Below are 23,728 nucleotides of genomic sequence, written 5' to 3'. Positions count from 1 at the left end.
TGTTTTAGCAGATTGCTAAATGCTGAGCCAGGCTGTGCTGCAGTACAGTATGACAATCTGAATCACTGAGTTATAAAACAGAGAAATAATCTGGCCGCTGGTACCAAAGAATCTCCGCCTAGTAGTAGTAGTAGATAACTTTATTGTCCCCGTGGGGCAGTTGGGTTTGCGGCACAATCGCAAGGCACTTTGTGACAAGACATCAGACATATGATACAAACAAATACTCCTTGCATCAGACACCGACAGACAAGACATGACAAATATACATCACACACTACAATACACTATACACCCTTGTGTATGATCAGGCCAGCTGGACGACTAGCTTATTCTGACTGATTTAAAGCTTTTATGGCTTGTGGTACGAAAGAGAATTTGGATCTGTTCTTGGTCAGAAGGGGTAGGCAGAAACGACGCATAGATGGCAGTAGTTTAAAATGTGATGCCAGGGGGTGTGTGTAGTCACATACAATGTTATTGGCCTTTCTCACCAGTCTGTCTTTGTAAATGTGTTCAATGCTCGGTAGCGTTATCCCAAGTAACTTACTGGCAGTTAAGACTGTTTTTCTGATTGTCTTTTTCTGAGACTCAGTGGCATTTCCGAACCAGCAGATAATACAGCAAGTTAAAACACTTTCAATAAAAGCAGTATAAAACATTTGGAGCATTTTGTTATTGACATTAAAAACAAGCAGTTTCTTTAAAAAGTACATTCATTGCTGTGTCTTAGTTTGCAAAAGATCAGTCCAAGAGTCCCATTTAAGCTTGTTGTCCAGTACAATGCCAAGGTATTTGTAGTTTGTAACAACCTGAATGGCCCCACCATTGATAAAAGTGTCGGCGGATTGCTGTGACTTTCTAAAATCTATGGACATTTCTTTGGTCTTATTGGTATTTAAAATTAAGTGTGACTTATTGCACCATTCTAAAAAGGAGCCTAAATGCACTGTTGTATGACATTTACTCATCTGTCAACATCTGTAGCTCCTTTCTATCACATGAGCTCTACTTTATTTTCATATTCCTTTGTTGCGTGTGTTTCAGCGAAGCAGAAGTGGGTGCCCTGCCAGGGAAAGACCAGCTCCCCTCAGGTACAGAGCACAATTTCATATGAAAATCATTTGAAGTAGTTCCAGATGATATCAAGCCACTCTGGTCTCCCCGTGCCAAGTTTCTGTGTCAGTGTTCTTCCTGACAACACCTGTAAAAGATTAGATCCTGTTTTAAATTAATAAAACATTTTAACAACAACAAAGAGAAACGGATGACATGTTTTGCACGTGTACTCGTAAAAACCTTTCACATCAGAGTATGTACTGTACTGAAGTTAGTTGAACAAAAGCAAAACGTTTTTTTCCAGGAAATTAGAATGTTTTGCATTTCAGCAGGAATCAGTAGCAGAGCTATCATCAGCAGTGATAGCTATCAAGACTAAAACTAAAACATCAGAAAGAAAGACATCTCAGTATTGATTAGTGCTTTCATGTTTATCTTCAAAAACATCATGTTTGTATGACAAAGAACTTGAACTGCTCAAGGCATGACTTAGAAATATCACTAACACACGTACATCATTGCAGGGAAAATGTGTTCGATTTCATAGTGGTAGATGTGCATTTATCTGCAGGCATTGGCTGTCATATAGGACACAAAGAGAAACTTGAGCTCTGAGGACGTCCAGAGTTTCTGAAAAGGAATTTCAAGTTTGGAGGCAAATCCAAGTGGATTTGTTCTCAACATGCAAATCAGAGACTTCTCAGCTCCCAGTTGTCTTGAACACAGCATGGCCTGCAGTCTGCAAACCGGGAACCCCCAAATCCACGCTGACATCAGATCTGAAATTCTGGTGCCTCCATGAAACTTCTGAAAGAGAAATATAGAAACATTAAAGGTTACTTTCAGGGGTTGTTCAACCTATACCAGATTTTCCCATGTTTTTGTGTCTAAGGGACTGATGGAAACAACGATCTTTGAAATTGATCCAGTATTAAGTGAGACCAAACAAGCTGCAATGCAACGTTAATGGGTATTTGAGCACCGTCAATGTGCTTCAACTAAAACTGCTGTTTTTACCACTGACAGGCTATTATTATATATAAGTGTCTGACAACATTATGGAAAGGATCCCTACAGAGATAGACATTTTAGTTAAAGAGTAAGATCCTTTTAGTTTAACATGAGACAGCCCCGAAATCCAAAATCACCAAACCCACAAGACTCCATTTAAATAAACAGTATTTTTTATCATTGTTAAAGACACTTCATTCAAAGTCGACAGAAACAAATCAAATCAATCAAAAGCCGTCTGGGTTCGTCTTTCCACTGTTCCAACAATCACCTCTGGTTTGGTTGAAAAAAATAACTTTATTCACCCATTTACATGTGGAGATACGCTGGCTCTATACACGCTAAAAGTCCAGATTATGGAGTGTGGTAGGTTTGGCAATGGAGATTTCAGAGCTGTTTCATGTCATGGAGAAAAAAAAGGATTTTACTCTTTAACAATAAGGTGTATCTCTATTAATCTGAGCCCGTCGGTGGCAAAAACGCCATTTTTTAGTGATTTTCAATGATTTTTGTTCACATTAGTCACTGAGACTATGTTCCATGTTGAGACAGAGGGAAGTTTCAACTTGCTAGTGATAATAGAGTCCTGTTATTTTTTTTATGCAAATAGCCTGCCGACTCGTATAGATGTTTGTGTGTTCTTGTGTGTGTTTGTGTGTGTAGAGCCGAATGCCAACCAACAGAAAAGGACACAGTGCTGTGGTGCTCGGCTCTGCCATGCTGGTGTATGGAGGGTTAGTGGACATCAAAGGATCCTCGCAGGACTTTTGGAGTTTGGATTTTGGTGAGTTTAAAGTTGCTTTTATTATAAAAGCAACTCATGGATGCACCCAGTGTATTATTCTTTTTTGTACATATTGTATTATTCATGTTATCAGCCATTTGTGCAGCGTAAAAAGTTAGTAGAAACATTATGTAGAAACATAGAAGCAAAAGAGAACAATCCACATAAAAACACATGCAGCCTCTCTCCATTTTTTTTATTTGTTGATGTTGGAACTAGATCTGCAAATATTAATCAATTAATTGATTAGTTGTCACCTATTAAATCCAATTATTTTTTTGTCATTTTGTTAAAAAAAACACTGATGCATCCATTTTTTTTGTTTTTACCATTTTCTGACTTTTTAGAGATCAAACAACTAATCGATTAATTGAGAAAATTATCCTCAGATTAATCAACAATTAAAATAATGGTTACTTGCATCCCTAGTTTGAGCTAAATACTACTTCTTAGTTTTCTGAGACTATGGCAGGTATCAGACCACTTCTACTAATGACAAGACAGACATAGAACAAAGATGGGATTTATTTTATTAGTCAGTGTATCAAGGCAAGTGCCTTTTTGAATTGTCAAAGCATTTTGCTGAGAAAAACACAAAGTAATCAGTTAAGACTTTTAAGATATTATTGTAATTCATCCCATTTGTACCCAGTTATATTGTTTTTTGTATTTTTTTTTTCACTGCTGCTTAGTGTAACTAGTCTTTCTCAGAAGGGCGGTATCTTTATAAGCCTTTTCCTGGCTTCTCACCTCCCCTACAAAATGTTTTACCTTGTATCAAGCCTTATTTGAAGTTATTTAGTTTTAATTTAGTGTGAATATACCAGACTAAGTTGTCTGCACACAGCAGGTGACAAATACAGAAGGCTGACTGTTTAATATCTTGATAAGATGTTATGGCCATGTTCACACTTGGCATCTTTTTTGACAAGAAAAAGTTGACTAGGGCGCTTTTTTTTTCTTTTCAGAAAAGTTTAACTTTTTTTTTCAACTTCAAAAGACGCTCTGAGTTGCAGAAAAAAAAAACAATTAGGATTTTTTTTTAAATAAACCACGGTTTACTTCATAGGATTATAATTTAAAACGACCCTGGCAGTTCAACAAAAGACGCCAAGTATGAACATAGCCTATGACTAACACTTTGAACATTACAGTAACTGTGCATTAACTGTAGACACACTGTACACATGGTATACTGTGTGTGTGTGTGTGTGTGTGTGTGTGCGTGCGTGCCTGCGTGCGTGCGTGCATGTGTATTAAAAATGAATGATGATCCTGCTCCCCACCACATTTAACATTTTAAATCACCCATTAGTACTGCATGTCTAGTTCAGCTTTTGTAATATAATATTTTAGTCATGTTTCAACTTTGGTCCAGAACAGTACCAAAATATGCGAGATAATGATTCAGTGTCATGGTTACACAATCTGCACATAGGAAAGTGTTGAAGAACATGTTTATATGTCGCAATTGTGTAAAGTCATTAAAATTGAAATGTTTGCATTTCGTGTGTGTGACAGATTCCATGGCTTGGTCACAGCTGAATGGTTCCCAGCAGCAGGGCCCATTAGGCCCCGGCCCCAGACACAGCCACTCAGCCGTGGGCAGCCACAGCTGCATGTACCTGTTTGGGGGCCTGAAAGGCTTACGGGAGCAGAGGGACTTCTGGAAATGGAATTCCACCAGCAACATGTGGAGTTCCCTCAAAAACAAGTGAGAAGTCTCTCAGTCATCTCTCAGTCTGTCCTTTTGGGCGTTGCCTCAGCTCCACAGCTAAATACAGTATTAGTTATTATAGTTATTACAGTTATTATACAGTATACAGATATTGCAAAAGATGATGATGGTTCCTCGAGAACTTCCACTCTGTTTATTATAATGGGAAAACCAAATCTTTATCACAAGACAAAGTCATTTTGTGTCATAACGACTTAGTAAACTGACTCTTTTAATATGAGAATAGAAATGCTTTAAGAGGGCATTCAATTTGGATGGTTAACTATCCTGACATGATTTAAAAGTTATCTCTAATCTTGGATACAGAGTTTTAAGTTGCAGTGTGAAGGGCAACACACACACACACAAACACACAGGGCAGGGCTCAACGCTAACTTGTTAAAGTGGTTGTCGGCTTGGCAACCAGGCATCAGTTTTGGTTGTCTGAAATTGACAATATGGTTGCCATGTTTTAAACTGCCTATATTTGGAGCAATTCATTTCTTATGTAACTTTACCACACATTTAACAATGAGATAATGGCTTGCCATATAATTTCCCATCCCTCTCAGATAGGAGTGCAACGGATCACAAAACTCCCGGTTTCGGATCACGGTTTTGAGTCACGGATCGGATCCATTTTTGGATCAGCGCAAAAAAGGGGGGAATTTAAATGATTATTAAAAATGTAATAACAATATCTTTTAACAATAATTACTTCTTTCACCAGTAAAATGCTGTTAAAAGAAAAAAGAAATGAGAAAAGGGTATTTTACAATAACTTTGAATGCACCACGAGGTTTACCAGTTTAAATGCTACTTTTTGGATGCTTTTATATAGACCTTAGTGGTCCCCTAATACTGTATCTGAAGTCTCTTTTATATAGACCTTAGTGGTCCCCTAATACTGTATCTGAAGTCTCTTTTATATAGACCTTAGTGGTCCCCTAATACTGTATCTGAAGTCTCTTTTATATAGACCTTAGTGGTCCCCTAATACTGTATCTGAAGTCTCTTTTATATAGACCTTAGTGGTCCCCTAATACTGTATCTGAAGTCTCTTTTATATAGACCTTAGTGGTCCCCTAATACTGTATCTGAAGTCTCTTTTATATAGACCTTAGTGGTTCCCTAATACTGTATCTGAAGTCTCTTTTATATAGACCTTAGTGGTCCCCTAATACTGTATCTGAAGTCTCTTTTTAAAATTTAGACCTTAGTGGTCCCCTAATACTGAATCTGAAGTCTCTTTTATATAGAACTTAGTGGTCCCCTAATACTGTATCTGAAGTCTCTTTTATATAGACCTTAATGGTCCCCTAATACTGAATCTGAAGTCTCTTTTATATAGACCTTAGTGGTCCCCCTAATACTGTATCTGAAGTCTCTTTTTATATAGACCTTAGTGGTCCCCTAATACTGAATCTGAAGTCTCTTTTATATAGACCTTAGTGGTCCCCTAATACTGTATCTGAAGTCTCTTTTATATAGACCTTAGTGGTCCCCTAATACTGTATCTGAAGTCTCTTTTATATAGACCTTAGTGGTCCCCTAATACTGAATCTGAAGTCTCTTTTATATAGACCTTAGTGGTCCCCTAATACTGAATCTGAAGTATCTCGGCACTTGAAAGCAGCAGCACAGAAGCAGATACAGACAGCCAGGTCGCCTCTTTGATGAAACAGCAGCAGTGCATACTGGAGACAAACTAAAACTAAAGTATCCATCTCATTACACTGGTATTGATCAATATCAATACCAACGTTGGTATCGATATTATCGATATTTGGATCGATCCGCTAGTGACCATAGTGCTAGTTTGTGTCTTTTAGCTCATAGCTTTAGCAGCAGACTGTTGTACATCCTGCTGTTGGAATCCTCCAACAGCAGGATATACAGACACACTTTTACCGTGTTTAATCGAGTCATAACTGTAGCTAGCGGTAGGTTAACGTTACTTGCTGTCAAACGTGTTATTAGTGTTTACTAGCGTGACAGCAGCGATGTTTCTGTTGCCTCTAATGCCTGTTCTGAGCATCAGAGCGCTGCGTCTTTTCACATTTCAGCTGCGGTGTCACAGCTGAAATGTTGTGTTGCGCACGAACGTAGTGTTTAACTTTACGGAGCAAACAAAAAACTTCTTTTGAAATAAGATTTTCCAGTTTTGTAAGTTTTGATTTGTTTTTATATATAAAAAAATATATATTGAACAGGTGGTTGCTAAGGGCAACCGGGCAACTGTTACTGTCGAGCCCTGCAGGGTGTGAATGCATCCAAATACAGTTGCAACTAACCATTATTTTCATGTTTCATGGATTATTTTCTGGGTTAATCAATTAGTTGTTAGGTCTATAAAATTTCAGAAAATGGTAAAAAATGTGGATCAGTGTTTTCCATGATGATGACGTCCTCAAATGTCTTGTTTTGTCCACAACTCAAAGATATTCAGTTTACTGTCACAGAGGAGAGAAGAAACCAGAACATATTCACATTTAAAGCTATAGTGCGTAGTTTCAGTCTCTCGCTCACGCATGCTAGTAACCAAGGAGGACACGGAGGATTAAAAAAACATGATGGACTCTTCAGAAGACGTCATTATGTTCATTCGAGTTTCTGTGCGGGAAAGTCACCGGACGCCACAATCTTCTGATCATAGTCCTACTGAGAAATCCAGAGAGAGTTGAATGTAACGGACGTTCATTAATATCAAAAAGTTACACACTACAGCTTTAACAAGCTGGAATCAGAGAATTTTACTTTTCAGACTTTTGAATTTTTCTTTCTTAAAATGTTTTCAAATTGATTATCATTTAGAAATACAAAACAAATAGATTAAAAAAGTTAATTTCAGACTCATTTCATTTGCTCAGGGCTCTCTAAAAGCAAAGCAGTATTGTATTTTTTTGTAAGTGTTCAGTTTCACACCACCTACTCTCTGCTTGTTTCCCTCAGGGCCGGTCCCTCCAGACTGATGGGCCACTCAGCCGTGGCCTACCAGGACAGTATGCTTCTTTATGGGGGAGGTGAGAGCCAGAACTCTCTACAGCACTGCCTGTGGAGGTACAACTTCAGCACTCAGACCTGGGGGCAGGTTGCCACGCTCCCTGGCTCCAACCCCCCAGGGAAGATCCACCACTGCTGCATTGGGCTGGGTCCCAGCTACAAGTCCAAAACCAGCAGCCCCTGCTCCAGCTCAGCACAACCCAGGCTACTGGAGGGGAAACTAAGGCTCTTCAAGAACAAGTGCTTCCCCGCCCCACTCACCTTTCTAGGATCAGAGGGAGCTATAGAGCTGGAGACATTCAGCCCGGACAGATGCTACGGTAGCAAAACTCTCACACAATCTTCCCAACTATTCAACAGCAAAGAGGGTGTAATGGGGAAAGATGCCCAGCAGATTGGAAACTGTTTGACTTTTGAGAACAAGGCTTTTAGGAAACAATGGGGCTGCAGAGGAGCTAACCCGCTGGACAAGGAGGAGGAGGAGGAGGATGAAGATGATGCCGCGCATCTGCCTGATCTGCTGCTGGTGCTGGGTGGGAAACCGTGCACCACACACAGCCCTATCTCCATATGGCAAATGACTCTGACGGACTCATAGCAGCTTTTGAAGAAAATAAACTTTACATTAACACGTTCTCTATATGAGAAATATGAAGAAAAGAAACACTAGTGTTATGTTATCACTTTTGTTTTGTTAAATCTTATATGTTGAAAGGGTTTACTGACATGCTCTGAACAAGAGAAAAACTTTCTACTTTTGTTGTGAGTTTTAATGTCGGGAGTTGCATATATACATTTCCTTTTTGCAGAAGTCAAATAAATGATCAGAAAATGCCATTAAGAAAAGCTGTAAAATGATTGCAGTTGTGAACAATGATCTAATTTGTAGTGTCATTGTGAAAAATATACAGCACACATATGAACATAAAAATGGCAAAATCAGGATCACCGATCCAAAACATTTCTCGGTACTGCTGTACATGCAGATGTATGGTGCCAGTTCCCGGAGCTCCTCGGTTACCCATTGGTAGTCTATATCCACAATGTTCCCCTCCCGGGATTGTTCAGGTGCCGCCAGATATTCCGCTTGATGTCCCTCTTTTTCGGCCGGATGTCCGTCACCTTCCTCTTTCTTTGTGTTAACTTTCTAACCTCCGGTGGATTTGTGAGGACTATGGTTAACTGCTCCTCAGATCTCTGCAGGGTAAATCCAGACAGCTAGCTAGACTATCTGTCCAATCGGAGTTTTCTGTTGCACGACTAAAACTACTTTTGAACGTACACATGTTCCACCAAAACAAGTTCCTTCCCGAGGCTATTTTGCAGAGGCACCGTGGCTCCGCGCCGCCCAAGACGATTGTGATTGGTATATAAAAAAGCCAATAAACCAGAGCACGTTCTCCCATCCCAGAATGCTGTGTGGGCAAGCCAGACCCTCCTCCTGCGCTGTGGAGGAAGATGTGGCAAAGTGAGACTAACCCGTCTGTACATCTCCACTGGATGACTCACTTCAGAAGGGTTGAAAATCAGCAACTTTCCCTCTGTAGCTTTTAGCTTAGTGCAGCACCATTGCAGCCATAAACAACACTGGCTAGCATTCTCCCCAGCTCCAAAATCGTTATGTCCATTTTAAAAAAAACAAGATGGCAACTGCCTAATTGCCAAACTCAAGGCTTCAAAACGGCAGTCCACAAACAAGTGGGTGACGTCACAGATGCTACATCCAGTATTGTTACAGTAAACGCTAGTCAGCGAGACCTGAACAGGATAAACACAGACACCAATGGGAAGAACTCACAGTTACTCATTCAAAGAAAACTATAAAAACTGACTTCATTCTTTGCTCAAAGTGCTTTTACTCCACCAGTATCTTTGCAGAGCAAATATTAGTTTATTGCTATATTAATGTTCTGAATGTCGAGTACAGAACTCATGAAGAAGCTTCTTAAAGAAGTGTTCAATATGAGAACGGAATTTGTTGTGGTGCTTTTGTAACATTTAAGGTTATCATTTTTTAAGTAGGGAAATTAGTTTGGTTGTGCTACTTAGTAACTTCGAAATAGTCTCATGAAAGAGGATCGTGATAAGATCATGGATCTTGATCCTGTCTAAAAAACAAAACGTCATATGATCTTTCTGCCATTTGGCCCACCCTATCTGTAACATATTTCACACTCACAAGCTGTGTAAGACACATTGCACAACTCATTGACTACAAACTGCCAACACAGAGCTGATGATAATACCTGTAATATAACCTGAGTTACACAAGATGGCGCCAGAGCTCAGCATCTTCTTTCTGTCTAACCTATAACTGAAGGAATAAGGCTCAGTTGTTGGCCTAGGGCAGGGTTGTTGTTTTTTTTTTTTTTTTTTTTTAAATAGGCCGATTTATCTTTTCTAATAATATGTTGTTTTAATGTATACTTTCAGACATATTTTTGTGGGAAAAACGCAAGTATTAAACAATTAGTGTTAGTATTATCAAGTAATGTTACATTCAGGTCAATATGGCCATCTGTTGTTGCTTGATGGGCTGGAAATTGCCATATTATTTTTGCATCACTTCCTGTTTTTTCCAAACTACGGAGAAACCCGAGGCCCAAATCACAAAATGCTGTCTTAGACCATAGTTTGCATGGACTTTGAAAAGGGGTGTAGTTCCACCTTAAATCCCTCCTGGAACTATTCCATACGTTCTGACATATGTTTGTTATCAACTTATTCCAGCTCTTTATGTAACCAATAACATATCTACACTGAGTGAAATATTCAAACCCAAGACTTATTTATCGCAACACCATTTCACCAAATGGGACTAAATCCCAGTGGGAAAGTAATAATAAGTTTTGAGTAACTTAAACATAAAATTTCTAAATAAACTCTGACTCCACAAGCTCATGTCTAAACATGTCTTTACTTTTTTTTCTATATGAGGACATTAGGTAAAGTGAACCTAATCTAGGAGTACATGAGCTCTGTGAGTCTACCTGTAGGAGAGTAAACTAATCAGCTGATATGCAGCAGACCAGTAATCCATCACTGCTGCACCGCCTCATTTCCTTTCACCTGTTGCTCCTGAAAACTACCACTACTACTAGGCACTTTGGATAGTACATGAAGGACCTGATATACCTGAATTACTTTTGTAAGTAGTTTCAAGTGCTATTACTATCATTATTATCATCACAATGGCTTCTTTATCCATCCAGCCATCCATCTATCCATCTATCAACCTATCTATCAATCCATCCATCCATCCATCTATCAATCATCCATCTATATATATATATATATAATTAAATATATACTATATATATATATATATATAGTATATATTTAATTATCTATCTATCCATCTATCTAATTATCTATCTATAGATATCTGTAGATAGAAATAGTCTATCTATCTTTCTGTCTGTCTATCTTATTGCCTATCTGTCTTTCTGTCTATCTATCTATCCATCTATCTTATTGTCTGTCTGTCCATCTATCTTATTGTCAGTCTGTCTGTCTGTTCGGCGGCCTCTATCTCTAGCCTATCTTAGTTGCAGTGTGTAATGACAGGTGTTTGTCGATAGATGGCGCTATTAATTAGTTAATCAGCATTATAACCGCCATGAACCTGACCTCACCTGACTCAACTTCCAACTTTTATTTATCTGTTCACCCAGATTTTTTTTATTTCCAAATGTTCTATTTATATTTTCACTTTGAAATATTGTATTTTTACACTTCATTTACATAATTATGTCTATAATTAGAACCAATCAAAACCTGAATGCATGCCTGCTTTAAAGAGACTGAAAGGGTTCCTGTATGGGTTTTAATATCTGTCTCTAGATCATGTATGAATTGCACATATACATTTGATTTTTAAGATCAGTCTGGACACTGTCCCCTCACATAACACCAGTCCCAGTGTGACACACACACACACACACACACACACACACACACACACACACACACACACACACACACACACACACACACACACACAGTAGCCAGACTAAAGTAGTTCCTTCAGGACTGTGATCTAAAGTTGGATGATCACATCATGTTTCACTCTGTAAGTCAAATAACGTAAGTTTTGGGGGGGTGCAATTATGCAACGTGTCGTGGGCCGGCGTGTAACCATAATAAACCCTTGTTCCATCAGTGTAGTAGTCTACTAATCCCTGCGCCCAGTTGGTGGAAATCCCCACGTGGTTTTCCACTGGTGTATAAAAACTTTGGGTGCGCGGAGCCCCTGTTGTCGTGATTGCAAAGGGAGAAAAGGGTCTCAGTGAACAACAGCATCTTGCAGGACGCACGGAGCTGCGCGCAACGGACCCAGTACCCAGGCGCACACACACACACACACACACACTCACACACACACACACACACAAAAGACACGGGACTCCGCGAGCTTTGTTATTCTCTGTGGGACTGCAGCTGTTGGACTTTCTGCATGTTGTTTGAATGGGAAAGAGCGGGCTGGACGCTTTTGGAGACCGAGTTTTTTTTTATTTAGACTTATCGGCGAGGTGGTGTACTTGTCTCCGTTTGTTTTGGTAGGTTACACATCTGAAGTGAACATTCCGTATGCCAGAAGCGCGTCAACGATTCCAAACTTGCGAGTGCGCCTGATAATCAGGGAGATGAACTTCTACTGTGTGCAGAGAAAAGACGTATTGCTGGATAACCAACCTGAAGGCACAGTGACTGGAGTTCATTAGCCCCACACAGTATTTTCAGCAGCACTCTTGTATGTTTGGGAATACAACGATTGCACTGGCTTCTGTGGATATCTTGTGGCGTCTCATTTTTGGAGCACGAGTGGATGTTCTCGCGGAACTTGCAGAATTGTAAATTAAAAATCAGCTTTAAGCTCAGAGTGTGTGTCTAACATACATATGCACCCTTGACTTCCATAGCATTTAGACTGGAATCTTAAGTTTAAAAAAATGAGCATCTACAGTGTGGCTTTGTCCTGTTTGGTGGCGTGCGTTCTGTCCGTGCGCTGCAGCTCGGTGGCCGGGACAGAGACTCAGAGTTCGCCCCAGGAGTCGTGCGCGTCCTGCGGCCTCAGGGCGTCGGATCAGTCGGAGCGCATGGACATAGACTTTTTGGAAGCGGTGAAGAGGCACATACTGAACCGGCTGCAGATGAGAGACAGACCCAACATCACCCATCCCATCCCGAAGGCTGCGATGGTGACGGCGCTGAGGAGGCTGCACGCCGGGAAGGTGCGCGAGGACGGCCGGGTGGAGATCCCCAGCTTTGACGGCCAGGCTGCGTACAACAACGAGGTTCAGGCAGAGAACTCGGAGATTATCAGCTTCGCAGAATCAGGTAATTATCAATAATTCATTGCATCGAAATCGACCTCTCCGTGAACCCATGCATGCACCCTTTTGACTTTACGTAACAGGTAGAAGCAGGTGAGTTCATAACTTAATAATATCACTCTCATTCACACATGAAATGTCACCCTGCAAAGCTTACCATGCTGATATGACCAAGCAGCAGAGATAGACTAGATTATATGTATATCAGCTGTTTTTGTGATAAACTAAGTGGATCCAGTGCAGTCATCATTTTTTTTTTAAATCATTTTATTGCATCACTATTCCCTCCTGCCAGTGGTTGGTGTTAAATCCTCCTGTTTTAGCCTTGATGAAATTTCAAAAAGAAATTAAACTAAAAAGAGAGTCCTTAAATTACCCCCATGTGTTGTCTAGGGGATAAAAAGAACCTCTGAGTCCAATTTCATCACTAAAGCTGTGCTCACACTCAATACTCCAATGTATAAAGCCCTCTTTTAAACACGGACAAAGTCCCTCAATTGGCCATTTATCCCTTCCTCTAAGAATGTGTATCTAACTAATTCTCACAAGTCCAAAGAGAACACCCTTTCCTCTCTTTCTGTCTCTCTGTCTCTCTGTCTCTCTCTCTCTCTCTCTCTCTCTATCTCTGTCTCACACACACACACACACATACACACACACCTAAAATCATCTGTGCTTGACATAATCCAATAATTGTCAGTTAGCGCTGTGAGAGCCACGTCTTTGACACAAACTGTTAGTTTACCAAGAAGAAAACATACAATTAAAGACACTGAAATAGGATATCTTAAACATACACACACACACACACACACACACACACACACACCATCCTGTCTTTTCCCATTGGCCCTGCCGGTACAATTAGCCTGAATGGTATAGGTCCCGCCTTCCAATGGGAATGATCTGATCACCCTCATGACAAAGGGAAAATATATCAGAATAAGACATATGTGTGTTATCAGTGGTTGAGTATGGAAAAAAGGAAAAAAAAAAAAAAAAAAAAAAAAAAAAAGAAAGGAGAAAAAAAATGGGGGGGGGGGGGGGGGGGGGGGGGAGGGGGGGGGGGGAGGGGGAGGGGAGGGAAAAAAGAAGAGGGGGAGATATTGTGTGTGTGTGTGTGTGTGTGTGTGTGTGTGCCCCATATATTGCAGTGTTGTAAAGAATGCTTTTTGTCGTTCTAAAAGGTTCGCTGGGCTCCTTTGCTTCTTCTCCTTCTTCTGTTTTTTTCTCGTTCTATTCTTCCTCACACCTTTGAGCCTTTGTGTGGCATTGTACCATGGAGCTGGCTTGGGTCCCTGCTCCCTAGACCCCGTCTGCATCCTGGCCAGCTGGCTCACGCCCCCCCAGATCGGATGCTGCCAGCCGGGGCATGGCTCAGAGGCAAGGTCTCCAGAAAGCTCTGAAGCCAGGGGAGCATGAGGGAGTTGAATTATTGTTGTCACAGCTTTTGGACAAGGCGGGTTGGTGTGTGTGTGTGTGTGTGTGTGTGTGTGGGGGGGGTGAGGTTGGCATATGTTCAGCCAACAGTATCCAGCAAATAGAGTGGATAGGTGTTTACGTGCCTTGTGTTCTGTGTGGAGCAGTGAGGTCAGCTTGGGTCCTCTGCCTCCCCCTCAGCAAAGGGTTAACTGCGTGTTTGTCCGCCAGGGAGCCGGCTCCTTATCTCCAGTTGCAGTAGCGCAGGGGTAAGAGGTCTGCCAAGCGGCCCCCGGGCAGGTGAAGGAAGACGATGCCAACCTCCTTTCTCTCCTGACATGGTCCCGTGGGTCCTCGCTGAGGGATTCGGTGTCCCGTATCCACGAGAGCGGAGCGGGGAACACAGGCAGGGAAGGAGGGAGGGCGAAAGAGAGAGGGGTCGATGGAGAGGTTTAGATCAGCGCCTCTTGATTGCTCACTATAGCCGTTCGGACCCAGTGAACTCGCGGCGAGTGGTCCAAGACACGGAATTAAGACTTCATTATGGGAGGTCATTAACTCCAGCCTGGTTCCTCCACAGGATGGGGTTGGCAGGTTTACTTCGGGGCACATATCTTTCATGAGGAGCTGTCAGTCAAGGCCCTCCTGGACCTGGTCCAGACATTTTCCACGTTCACCCACAAGTGTGTGTTTCAGTCCTCAATGGGCCTGGCTGCCTCTGTATAGCTTGGGAATTCTTTTTTTATTATTATAAATAAACATACAACAAAATAGAGCTAGGACATGACAATAAGTAGGCGCAAATATGACAATAGGATAAGCAAAGTTACAGAACAAAATGTATACAGATACATATTGCCATACAGAAATAGAGTGGAATAGAATTAAGAGTCTGGTAGCAATCCCATTTTTCCCAGAATTCCTCTCCTTTCTCCTTTTGAAGCCGCAGCATAAAAGTCAATTTCTCCATACCGCCGATAGAGTTCATCATGTTTATTAGGAGTCTCATGGTGGGACGATTGCTTGGGAATTATATATTTGATGTATGCAACTTTATTAAAAAATGCCCCTCTAGTAGAGCTTGGCGATATGGAGAAAATCAGATATCACAATATTTTTGACCAAATACCTTGACATCCATATTGCGCTGATATTGTAGGCTTGACAATTAGTGCTTTTACAAAATGTTTACGCAATGAGATTTTAGATAAATAACCATCAGTTAGGTATGTGGATATAATGACTATGTGGGTAAAGGTAAATAATACAACAGCACAGTCTGGTAAGTTCAGAATAGTACATCACTTTACTGTAATGCAGCCTGTAAAACCAGGAAAAAAACAACACTTGTGTCATATCACAATATTACAGCATTTAAAATTAAAGAGGATATCAAGCCTCATATATTCATATAATATTGATATATTGCCCGGCCCTACCCTGGAGTAAAGCTTCAACAACAACAGAGTCAGTGCCGCAGCGTCTTTAACCTCTCGCCATGAGTCCAGTGACTCAACCCCATCTCTCCATCCTCCCCATCTCCCTCCCTCACCCTGTGTGGAATTCCTAGAGTGCTGAGACTCGGGCCTGAGGGATGGCTGCTGTGTGCACGCACGTCTCTGCTCATGTTAGCGAATGCTCCGCGCCCCTGTCCCTCAACGGCGTGTGGTCTTGTCGACAGCAGCTTTGAGTAATGACGTCTGGAGCTGCCTGCCTGCCTGCCTGCTTCCATGGCCTCTTCTCTGGCTTGGTGGCGCAGGTGGGGACACGCTGGAACAGCTCTTCATCCCACACAAGCCCACCCAGGTGTCCTGCCTGCTGAGACTCACTACTCACTACACACTACACACCTCTCCAGTGCGGGGTCAGGCGAGGCGTGTCGGGGCCAGCTCCAGATTGTTTGTAACACTGGATGAAAAGAACAATTTGTTTCTCGAAAGAGCTCAGAAGAAATAAGTCATGTATGCATGTTGTTATTTGCTCTCAGTACTAAGGAAGCCAAGAAATCCAACTATGTATGTGAGGCTGAGGGGGGCTAAAACATGTCTACTGAGTGATCCTCAGTGTGCTTGCTGCTCTGTGATTACTTCAAATCCCCAAGTAGCAGCTGGGTAAAGTGCTGAAGTTTTTCATTTATTTAACCATTGAAATACACTGTAGACTAGGCTGACAGTTCTTTTTTTTTTTTTACCTAGGAAACAGTAGCTGACAACTTAAGGTTTATTAGTCAACGGATTCTCATGAACGGGATCGTAACAATATTGCACGAAAACTTTTGCACAACAAGTCGTATGATATCCTATGAAATTACGGCGACCGCCTGCCAGTCACATGACAACCGGTCACATGACAGCTAAGTTTAGTTGTGTTTACAGTTCAATTTAGCCAAGAAAAGGTGCCCGTGAGCCGGCTACAGTTAACTGGGTGAAAGTGTATTCATAGCTTCTTTCCAATAGTCTCCTTTTCATAACCGTGTGGTTCATAAGAATGCTGTCAAATAGGCCTATGCATTAAAGCTAGAAAACAAGTGATCATTATCATCATCATCAATGATAATAATCAAATAATCGTGTTATTTGTTTCAGCAAGAATGCTCATCATTTACTCGTTCCAGCTTCTCATTTGTGAGGACTTGCTGCTTTTCTTTGTCTTATATGACTGTAAAGTTAATGTCTTAAGGTTTTGGAGCAGAACAAGCAAATCATTTCTTTTTTATTTATTAAAACATTTAAATCAGAGCATGAACCCCTTGAGATGCACCATTTTTTAATTGGAATCGTTTGGGAAATTTGATTTCAAATCAGATCATTGGTTCCAAATTTACCATGCAAGTTTTGGTTTCCGTAGAGGCCTTCGTACTTCCAGGCGCTTGTTGTGTTGCAGCCATGGTACACAGTAAGCGCCGCTCTAAAGTGTGGCTTTATTTTACATTGTAAAAGCCTGGTAAAACTGTAAATCACCATTCAATCAAATTAATTTGATCTTATCTGTGAAATAAGCATGTGACCCATTTCAACTCTACCCCTCAAAGATTTGGAATCAAGAATCGATAAGAACCGTAATCGAAAGGAAGAATCGGAATTGGTAATTAGAATTGTTGAAACCCTAACCCAACCCTACTTTTAACTGCACATGATTTGGGGATCCGATCCTGAAGACTAATGCAGATATCTCGAATGGGAACTAATCACCTTATAAACAAACAAAGTCCCAACCAACTTGTCTGAACAAACAACAGCAGAGTTGTTAGATTCAAGCTCAGTTTTATAGTTGGGCTTCGTTCCCTGTCTGTTTATGCCTCTGTCACTGTGTGCCCGCTGCTGTGCGATCCCCCTTTTTTTCAAAGCTGAGAGCTGTCAGGGCAAGTAAGAATGCACGGTGCTGAATGAGGTGAGGTTAGTTACTTGTAGCCCCGAGGGGCCTTTACAGCAGTCACAGGCAAAAGCTGCTATTCCCCTGATTCCTTTATATCATTCTCTTCAGATGGATTTCAAAACGTTCTCACTGTGCACTTGATACTTAACCCACAGGCTTGATAGTTGATGTATTGCTTACCATGGGGTTGTGTATGTGTATGTGTATGTGTGTGTGTGTGTGTGTGTGTGTGTGTGTGTGTGTGTGTGTGTGTGTGTGTGGATGCGTGCAAACGTGTGCGTATGAAGTGTTTGAGCTCCCAGCTGACATGCTACAGAGTGGAGAGCCGGTCTCAACAGGTCCCTGTGTGAATGTAAAGCCCCGGTTTACAGGAGGAAGAGGCGTGAGGCCCCTTGAAGAGGGGGGCCCCCGTCTTTGGTGGCCACCTGTTGACACTGACACACACTAATCAGTCGGCAAACAAAGTAATTTAGCCGCTTTCAAAGACGTCGCTCCGCTTGAGCACATTGTACCAAATTCTCCTGAAATAGAAACCTTTCATGTTACCCAGAGTAATTTGGAAGACATCATTAGGCTTAGGAAAAGGAAAAAAATAACAGTGCCAGGGAGAGCCCATCGCCACCTTTTAGACTCCCGGGATCTCTTCATTGTGGTGCTGTAGAAAGTGGCCAGTGTCATGTAAATGGCTTTTATTTTTGCCTCATCATGCTTTTTGCTGGAAAGCCACGCGTTTGAAAGGCGGGCTGCAGCGCGGCTGTCTCCCAGTGCCTCACAGGGGGCTTTGTGCTGTCACTCTCAGGGTGCTCACACTGGAAGGACGGGGGGGAGGGTGGGGAAGGGTGGGGGTGGGGTTCAGGGGGGGGCTCTAACAGCGAACTCAATGAACCCCCCGCGGGCCTTGGCCGTGTCCGCCACCCTCCCACCTTTTCCACTTGCATGCTTCCTCCTTTCCTTCATCTTCCTCTTCTCTGTTCTACTCCCTGTCCCTCTCCCTCTCTTTTTTTGGCCCCGACACTTACAAAGCCAGACTTGAGGCCAACTGGGCCTGATCCCAGAACTGGCCTGTCACAGCCGGCCTATCAGGAGTTGCCGCAGAGGTCATCTGACACAGTGATTGAGGGTAAAAAGAGAAAACAAGTGGAAAACAGTCCTTAAAAGACAGAGTGGTGCCCCTTTTGGGAGAGTTTCTGCTTTCTATGTGGGCAACTATGTGCAACACTAGATCATCAGCAAATAAAGCTGGCTCAGTAGTCATGGAGATGGTTTCAGTTGTCATCACGTGACCTACAGAAAGTATGGTTAGGGTAACGTGTTGCCAGAGATCATCCGTGCCTGCCATAAGCCCACCTCTTATCGCATGATAACTGAATCATTCTTTGGATAAGGATTCTTTCTCAAAGTCCAGCTCAACTTAAAGATGAACTGACTGTTAGGTATATACCATTTTCATCTCTATTATAAAAAAACAAACATTTTATGTTTATGTTCCTTTGTTTCACACACATCACATTGAGACAAAATAAAATACATGTAAGGGTGTGGTAGAAACCTGTAATTTCTTATATTAGAAAACCCCACCCAGAGGATATACCAACCATTTTACCAGGTAAAATGTACATTTTAAGTATTAGTGTTTGTTACGACCACACACAAACACTATTTAAAAAGTGACCATCAACACCTAATAACACCAAACCAGAAGGTAGAAAAACGTAGATCAAAATTTATTCACAAATTAAACTACAATTAATTAAACCAAAACTATGAGAGTCTGGAGGTCTGGCCAAAATGAACAAAAGAAGAGAAGAAGCCTAGGCCAACCCATCAAGGGCCGTCGGACCCAGAACTTCCCCTAACCAAAGAGTAAACTAACTAATAACAAAACAAAGCCGCGAAAACTAGACTACCAGACCTCCATCCTCAAAACAAAGAAACACAAAAGCAAAAATAACAAAGCAACAAAAGGACAACGATGATCTGTGCCGCTTCAATCTCCCCCCAAGCGATTTCTGTCTCCCTCTTATATCCAGGGGCGGGGCCACCCTCAATCACAGATTGGGAACACCTGAGATGAACAGAGAGGAGGAAAGAGAACAGGGCAGGGAGCACGTAACAGTGTTCAAACGTTTCATATGAAATACATGTAAAAAAGAAAAACATGCAGAGAAACCAAAGTAATTGCCGTATTTACAGTATGAAGTCCTCCCCCCCCCAAATCAATTGTTTTAAAACAGCAGGGCATTTATAAGGTTTTATTTTTATACATAGAATATGACTCAGAGGAATCCATGACATGTACATTTTCATTCCAAAAAATAACTCATGAAATGTAATAGAAAACTGGCCATGTGATGTTTTATACAAAGGAAGATGAAGGTTGTTGTCTAGTTTGGTTTTAAATCATTCTATCTATTCAGATGACCAATGCGTTGTGTTTTTCTACATTTACATTGAATGGTTCATGTTGTAAAGATGGCAAATAAAGAAAAAGCATTCTTGTTTTTTCCTGTCTCCAACAGATGAGCACACATCCAAGTCTGGCCTGTACTTCCACGTCTCCAACGAGGGCAACCAGAACCTGTTCGTGTCCCAGGCCAACCTGTGGCTCTACTTCCGCGTGCTGCCAGCCGGCCCTGAGAAGGGCCTTCGGAGGAAGGTGACCGTCAAGATCCATTACCAGGAGGCTGCGGCTGCTGGCGGTGCGGAGGGAGGTCCGGGAGGCGGGGGAGGTGGAGGGGGAACAGGTCGCTGGGCTCTGGTGGAGAAGCGGGTGGATCTGAAACGCAGCGGATGGCATACTTTCCCCCTGTCGGAGGCGTTGAGGGCTGTGTTTGGGAAAGGCGGCCGGCGTCAGGACCTGGAGGTCCACTGTGATGGTTGCGAGACAGCTGGCGTGGCTCCGGTGCTAGTGGACCCAGGCGACCCATCCCACCGGCCCTTCCTGGTGATGCGGGCGCGACAGGTGGACGGAAAGCACCGCATTCGCAAGCGGGGGCTCGAGTGCGACGGCACCAGCGGGGGCCTTTGCTGCCGGCAGCAGTTTTACATAGACTTCCGCCTTATTGGCTGGAACGACTGGATCATTGCGCCAGCTGGTTATTACGGCAACTACTGCGAGGGCAGCTGCCCGGCCTACATGGCCGGCGTGCCCGGTTCGGCTTCATCCTTCCACACGGCAGTAGTTAACCAGTACCGCATGAGAGGCATGAGCCCCGGCTCGGTCAACTCCTGCTGCATCCCCACCAAGCTCAGTACTATGTCCATGCTCTACTTTGACGATGAATACAACATCGTAAAGAGGGATGTGCCCAACATGATCGTGGAGGAGTGTGGCTGCGCTTGAGTCCACACCGACATTCATTATCTTTGGACTATGGAACAGTCAGAAAGGCCTTTTATACAAACGGGACGTTATTGTATGGTACACATATTCAATATATCTATACCTACTGTTTGTGCAAGCAGCACGCACACTGGCGCGTCTGGTGCATCTCGCAAATGCAAAAGTACCAGTGTTGCGTCCATGTGTGTTACGTGTGTGTTTGCACATGTTCATGTGAGTGTGTGTATTTATCAGACTGAGTGACTGAGTGCTTGCTGTCCCTGCCGACGACCACTCAGCGATGGGACGAGAAGGGAACGATTATCACCAAATGATACTTTGCTCTAGTTTGCCATTTCTAGTCGAAAAATAATGGCTCATCATCTCCTCTCGAATGAAGATAACAAGCGCTTAAGGAAAAGTGACAGGATCAGCTGCCGACATGATTGGCTTCGCCCCCAACGCTCCCATACACCCCGCTCCTCCAACCCTCTTAAGTACTTAAGCACACGACAGACTTTTTTTTTTTTTTATAAAGCACTGACAATTCATCCGCTTATACAATTCAGAAACACCAGCACTTCCCTACGACGCCGACAGACACAGTCTGACTGTCCTCTCTGGTGACATCAGACCGGCAGCGCTTAACGCCTTGCAGGATTATAAACGCTCCACAGAAAGGCGAAAGAAAGTCCTCCATGTAGCTGCTGCTGCTGCTCTTGCCATTCTTGCTGTTGACTACGGGCCTCAACTTCCTGCCTGTCAAGAGAGCTGCAGGCCCTGCTACCATGACAACCAGGTGAAGATAGATCTCATAAGTGCACTTCACTTGTGCACTGGGAGCGACAGAGAGAGAGAACTGCTTCCTCCCCCATCCCCCCTCCCCCCCGAGGCTCAGCAGAAGGGGCCTGTGGACGTGGACTCCAGTTTGGGCCACACAGTGCAGTGCAGCACTTGCAGAAACTGAAATGCACACCCTGAATAGCACTTGTATAAAGAAATGCCTTCCAAGGGGTACTGAGTAGGGGTGTAAATCATAGGTTTTTTAATCCCGGTACCAACATCGATTCCTTGGACAACGATACGATATTTGGCTGAAAGTCTGTCACAATGCGATCACGATTCGATTCAATTCTGGGCCCTGCGATCAATTTGAGACGGATTAATGAGCCCATTTAACACAAAAAGGCAAAATACATATGATTTGACAACTTTATAACTGAGCTCTTCAAGATATTTAAATGAACAACAAACTACTCTTTTTAATAAAAAGATCAAATATAAAGTGTGAATACAAAATAATAATAAGGCATCTTACCGATGATATGTATCGATAATATCGAATCGTAGATCACTGAATCGATACGCCGATCCAGATCGACGTATCGTTACACCCGTAGTACTGAGTGTCCTGTCCTATCGCTAAATAAGTGCCACATGAGCTATGCAATGTATAGTAACCTATACCCATACTCAACATGCTCTGTTAGACTGGATTCTCTTTCCATCTTTCTCTCTTCTCTCTTCTCTCTCCTCTCTCCTCTCTCTCTCTCTCTCTTTCTCGCTTCACTCCTCGACTCTTTATCAATACTTGAAATGTAATCTTTCGCTTCCTTTCCAAAGCGAATGATTGTTGTGACGTTTGCACTGAAAAGTTGCGGGATTAGTGAGACAAAAAACTGCCATTGAAAAGTTATTTTTATAGAAGTAAATTGAATTTTGTTTCAAATGTATTTTACCTAATTAATGGAACCAAAGAGGCCAAGATTTTAGCTATTGTACTAAGATGGCAAGGCCATTGAGTTATTGTGTACAATACTGTTTTTGATCATTTGCAATAGGCCTACCACTGTATCAGGGTACGATATATGATTTCATTTCTTAGCTCTATTTTCATTCCGTTTTGTACAATAAGCAACACTTTTTCCATCTTTAATTCTGTTTTTGTTTTAAGTTTTCTATTTAATAAAAAAGTTATTTTTAGTTCCTTTCTAAGAATCATTTAGTCAAATAAATGTCATCTGTACAGTTTATGTAAAATAAAATGTTTTCTTAAATATTCAGTAACTTTAAAATTCCTTTCTGCATCATGTTGTTGAGACGTTGTGTGTTTCTGCTGATGGCCCTTTTGATGTATACCCTCCTGTTTTTACCTCTTATGAGTTTCTCCTAATGTCAGCAATTGATTTTTTATTTGAATCTACAGTATCTCTGAAGTGTCATTTTTATCTGATGGAAGGTGCTTTGGGCTGATTCCTGACTAAACAAAAGAAGGTGGGGCTGAAATAGTTGTGTACTACAACACACGCACACTTCAGTCTTCTTCCATACTGGTTGAAACATAAAATATCTCTTTCTGGGCTGTCTGTCAGGACTGAGTGTCTCCCATAAGCTGGAGCCGTAGAACAGTAATTACAACTATGATTAACTGCTCCAATGGCATAGCGCCTGCCAGCATACAGACCTTCACATACCTGCTTGATTCCTTTTTGGCTGCAGCATCTGTTGACACCGTGTGTTTGTGTGCGCATGCAGATAATTGTGTATTATGCCGTGTTTCCACTGCATGGTACGGGCCTGCTCCCCTTGACTCACTTTTTGGGTTCCAGTACTGTTGTAGATAGTACCCAGGCCCCCAGGACATGCGCCGGGCTCTGACTTTTTCCCATAGACTTGCATGAGGAAAGAGGCATCTGTAAACC

At 42.2% G+C, this 23,728-nt stretch overlaps 2 protein-coding genes across 3 annotated transcripts in view; both read left to right on the top strand.

The window, feature by feature from the left end:
* si:dkey-3d4.3 (leucine-zipper-like transcriptional regulator 1 homolog) overlaps window positions 1–8,660 on the top strand; it is a 28,175-nt gene extending 19,515 nt beyond the window's left edge. Inside the window, exons 3-6 of one of the 2 annotated variants that reach the window (XM_039817391.1) lie at window positions 1,048–1,094; window positions 2,734–2,854; window positions 4,376–4,568; window positions 7,524–8,660. In XM_039817391.1, the coding sequence (XP_039673325.1) occupies window positions 1,048–1,094; window positions 2,734–2,854; window positions 4,376–4,568; window positions 7,524–8,172 (1,010 nt within the window). In that variant the 3' untranslated portion in view covers window positions 8,173–8,660. The remainder of the gene's footprint in view (window positions 1–1,047; window positions 1,095–2,733; window positions 2,855–4,375; window positions 4,569–7,523) is intronic. The other variant, XM_039817390.1, reaches the window with a different exon arrangement.
* A 3,068-nt stretch (window positions 8,661–11,728) lies between these two features.
* On the top strand, window positions 11,729–23,089 carry LOC120570572 (inhibin beta B chain-like). Its single transcript, XM_039818965.1, has 2 exons — window positions 11,729–12,914; window positions 20,224–23,089. The coding sequence occupies exons 1-2, from the start codon at window positions 12,527–12,529 to the stop codon at window positions 21,045–21,047; spliced, it is 1,212 nt and encodes a 403-aa protein (XP_039674899.1). The 5' UTR covers window positions 11,729–12,526; the 3' UTR covers window positions 21,048–23,089.
* The last annotated feature ends 639 nt before the right edge of the window (window positions 23,090–23,728 follow it).

This window comes from Perca fluviatilis, chromosome 12, assembly GCF_010015445.1.
Source record: "Perca fluviatilis chromosome 12, GENO_Pfluv_1.0, whole genome shotgun sequence".
NCBI lineage: Eukaryota > Metazoa > Chordata > Actinopteri > Perciformes > Percidae > Perca > Perca fluviatilis.
This window is presented reverse-complemented; position numbering and strand designations above follow the sequence as displayed.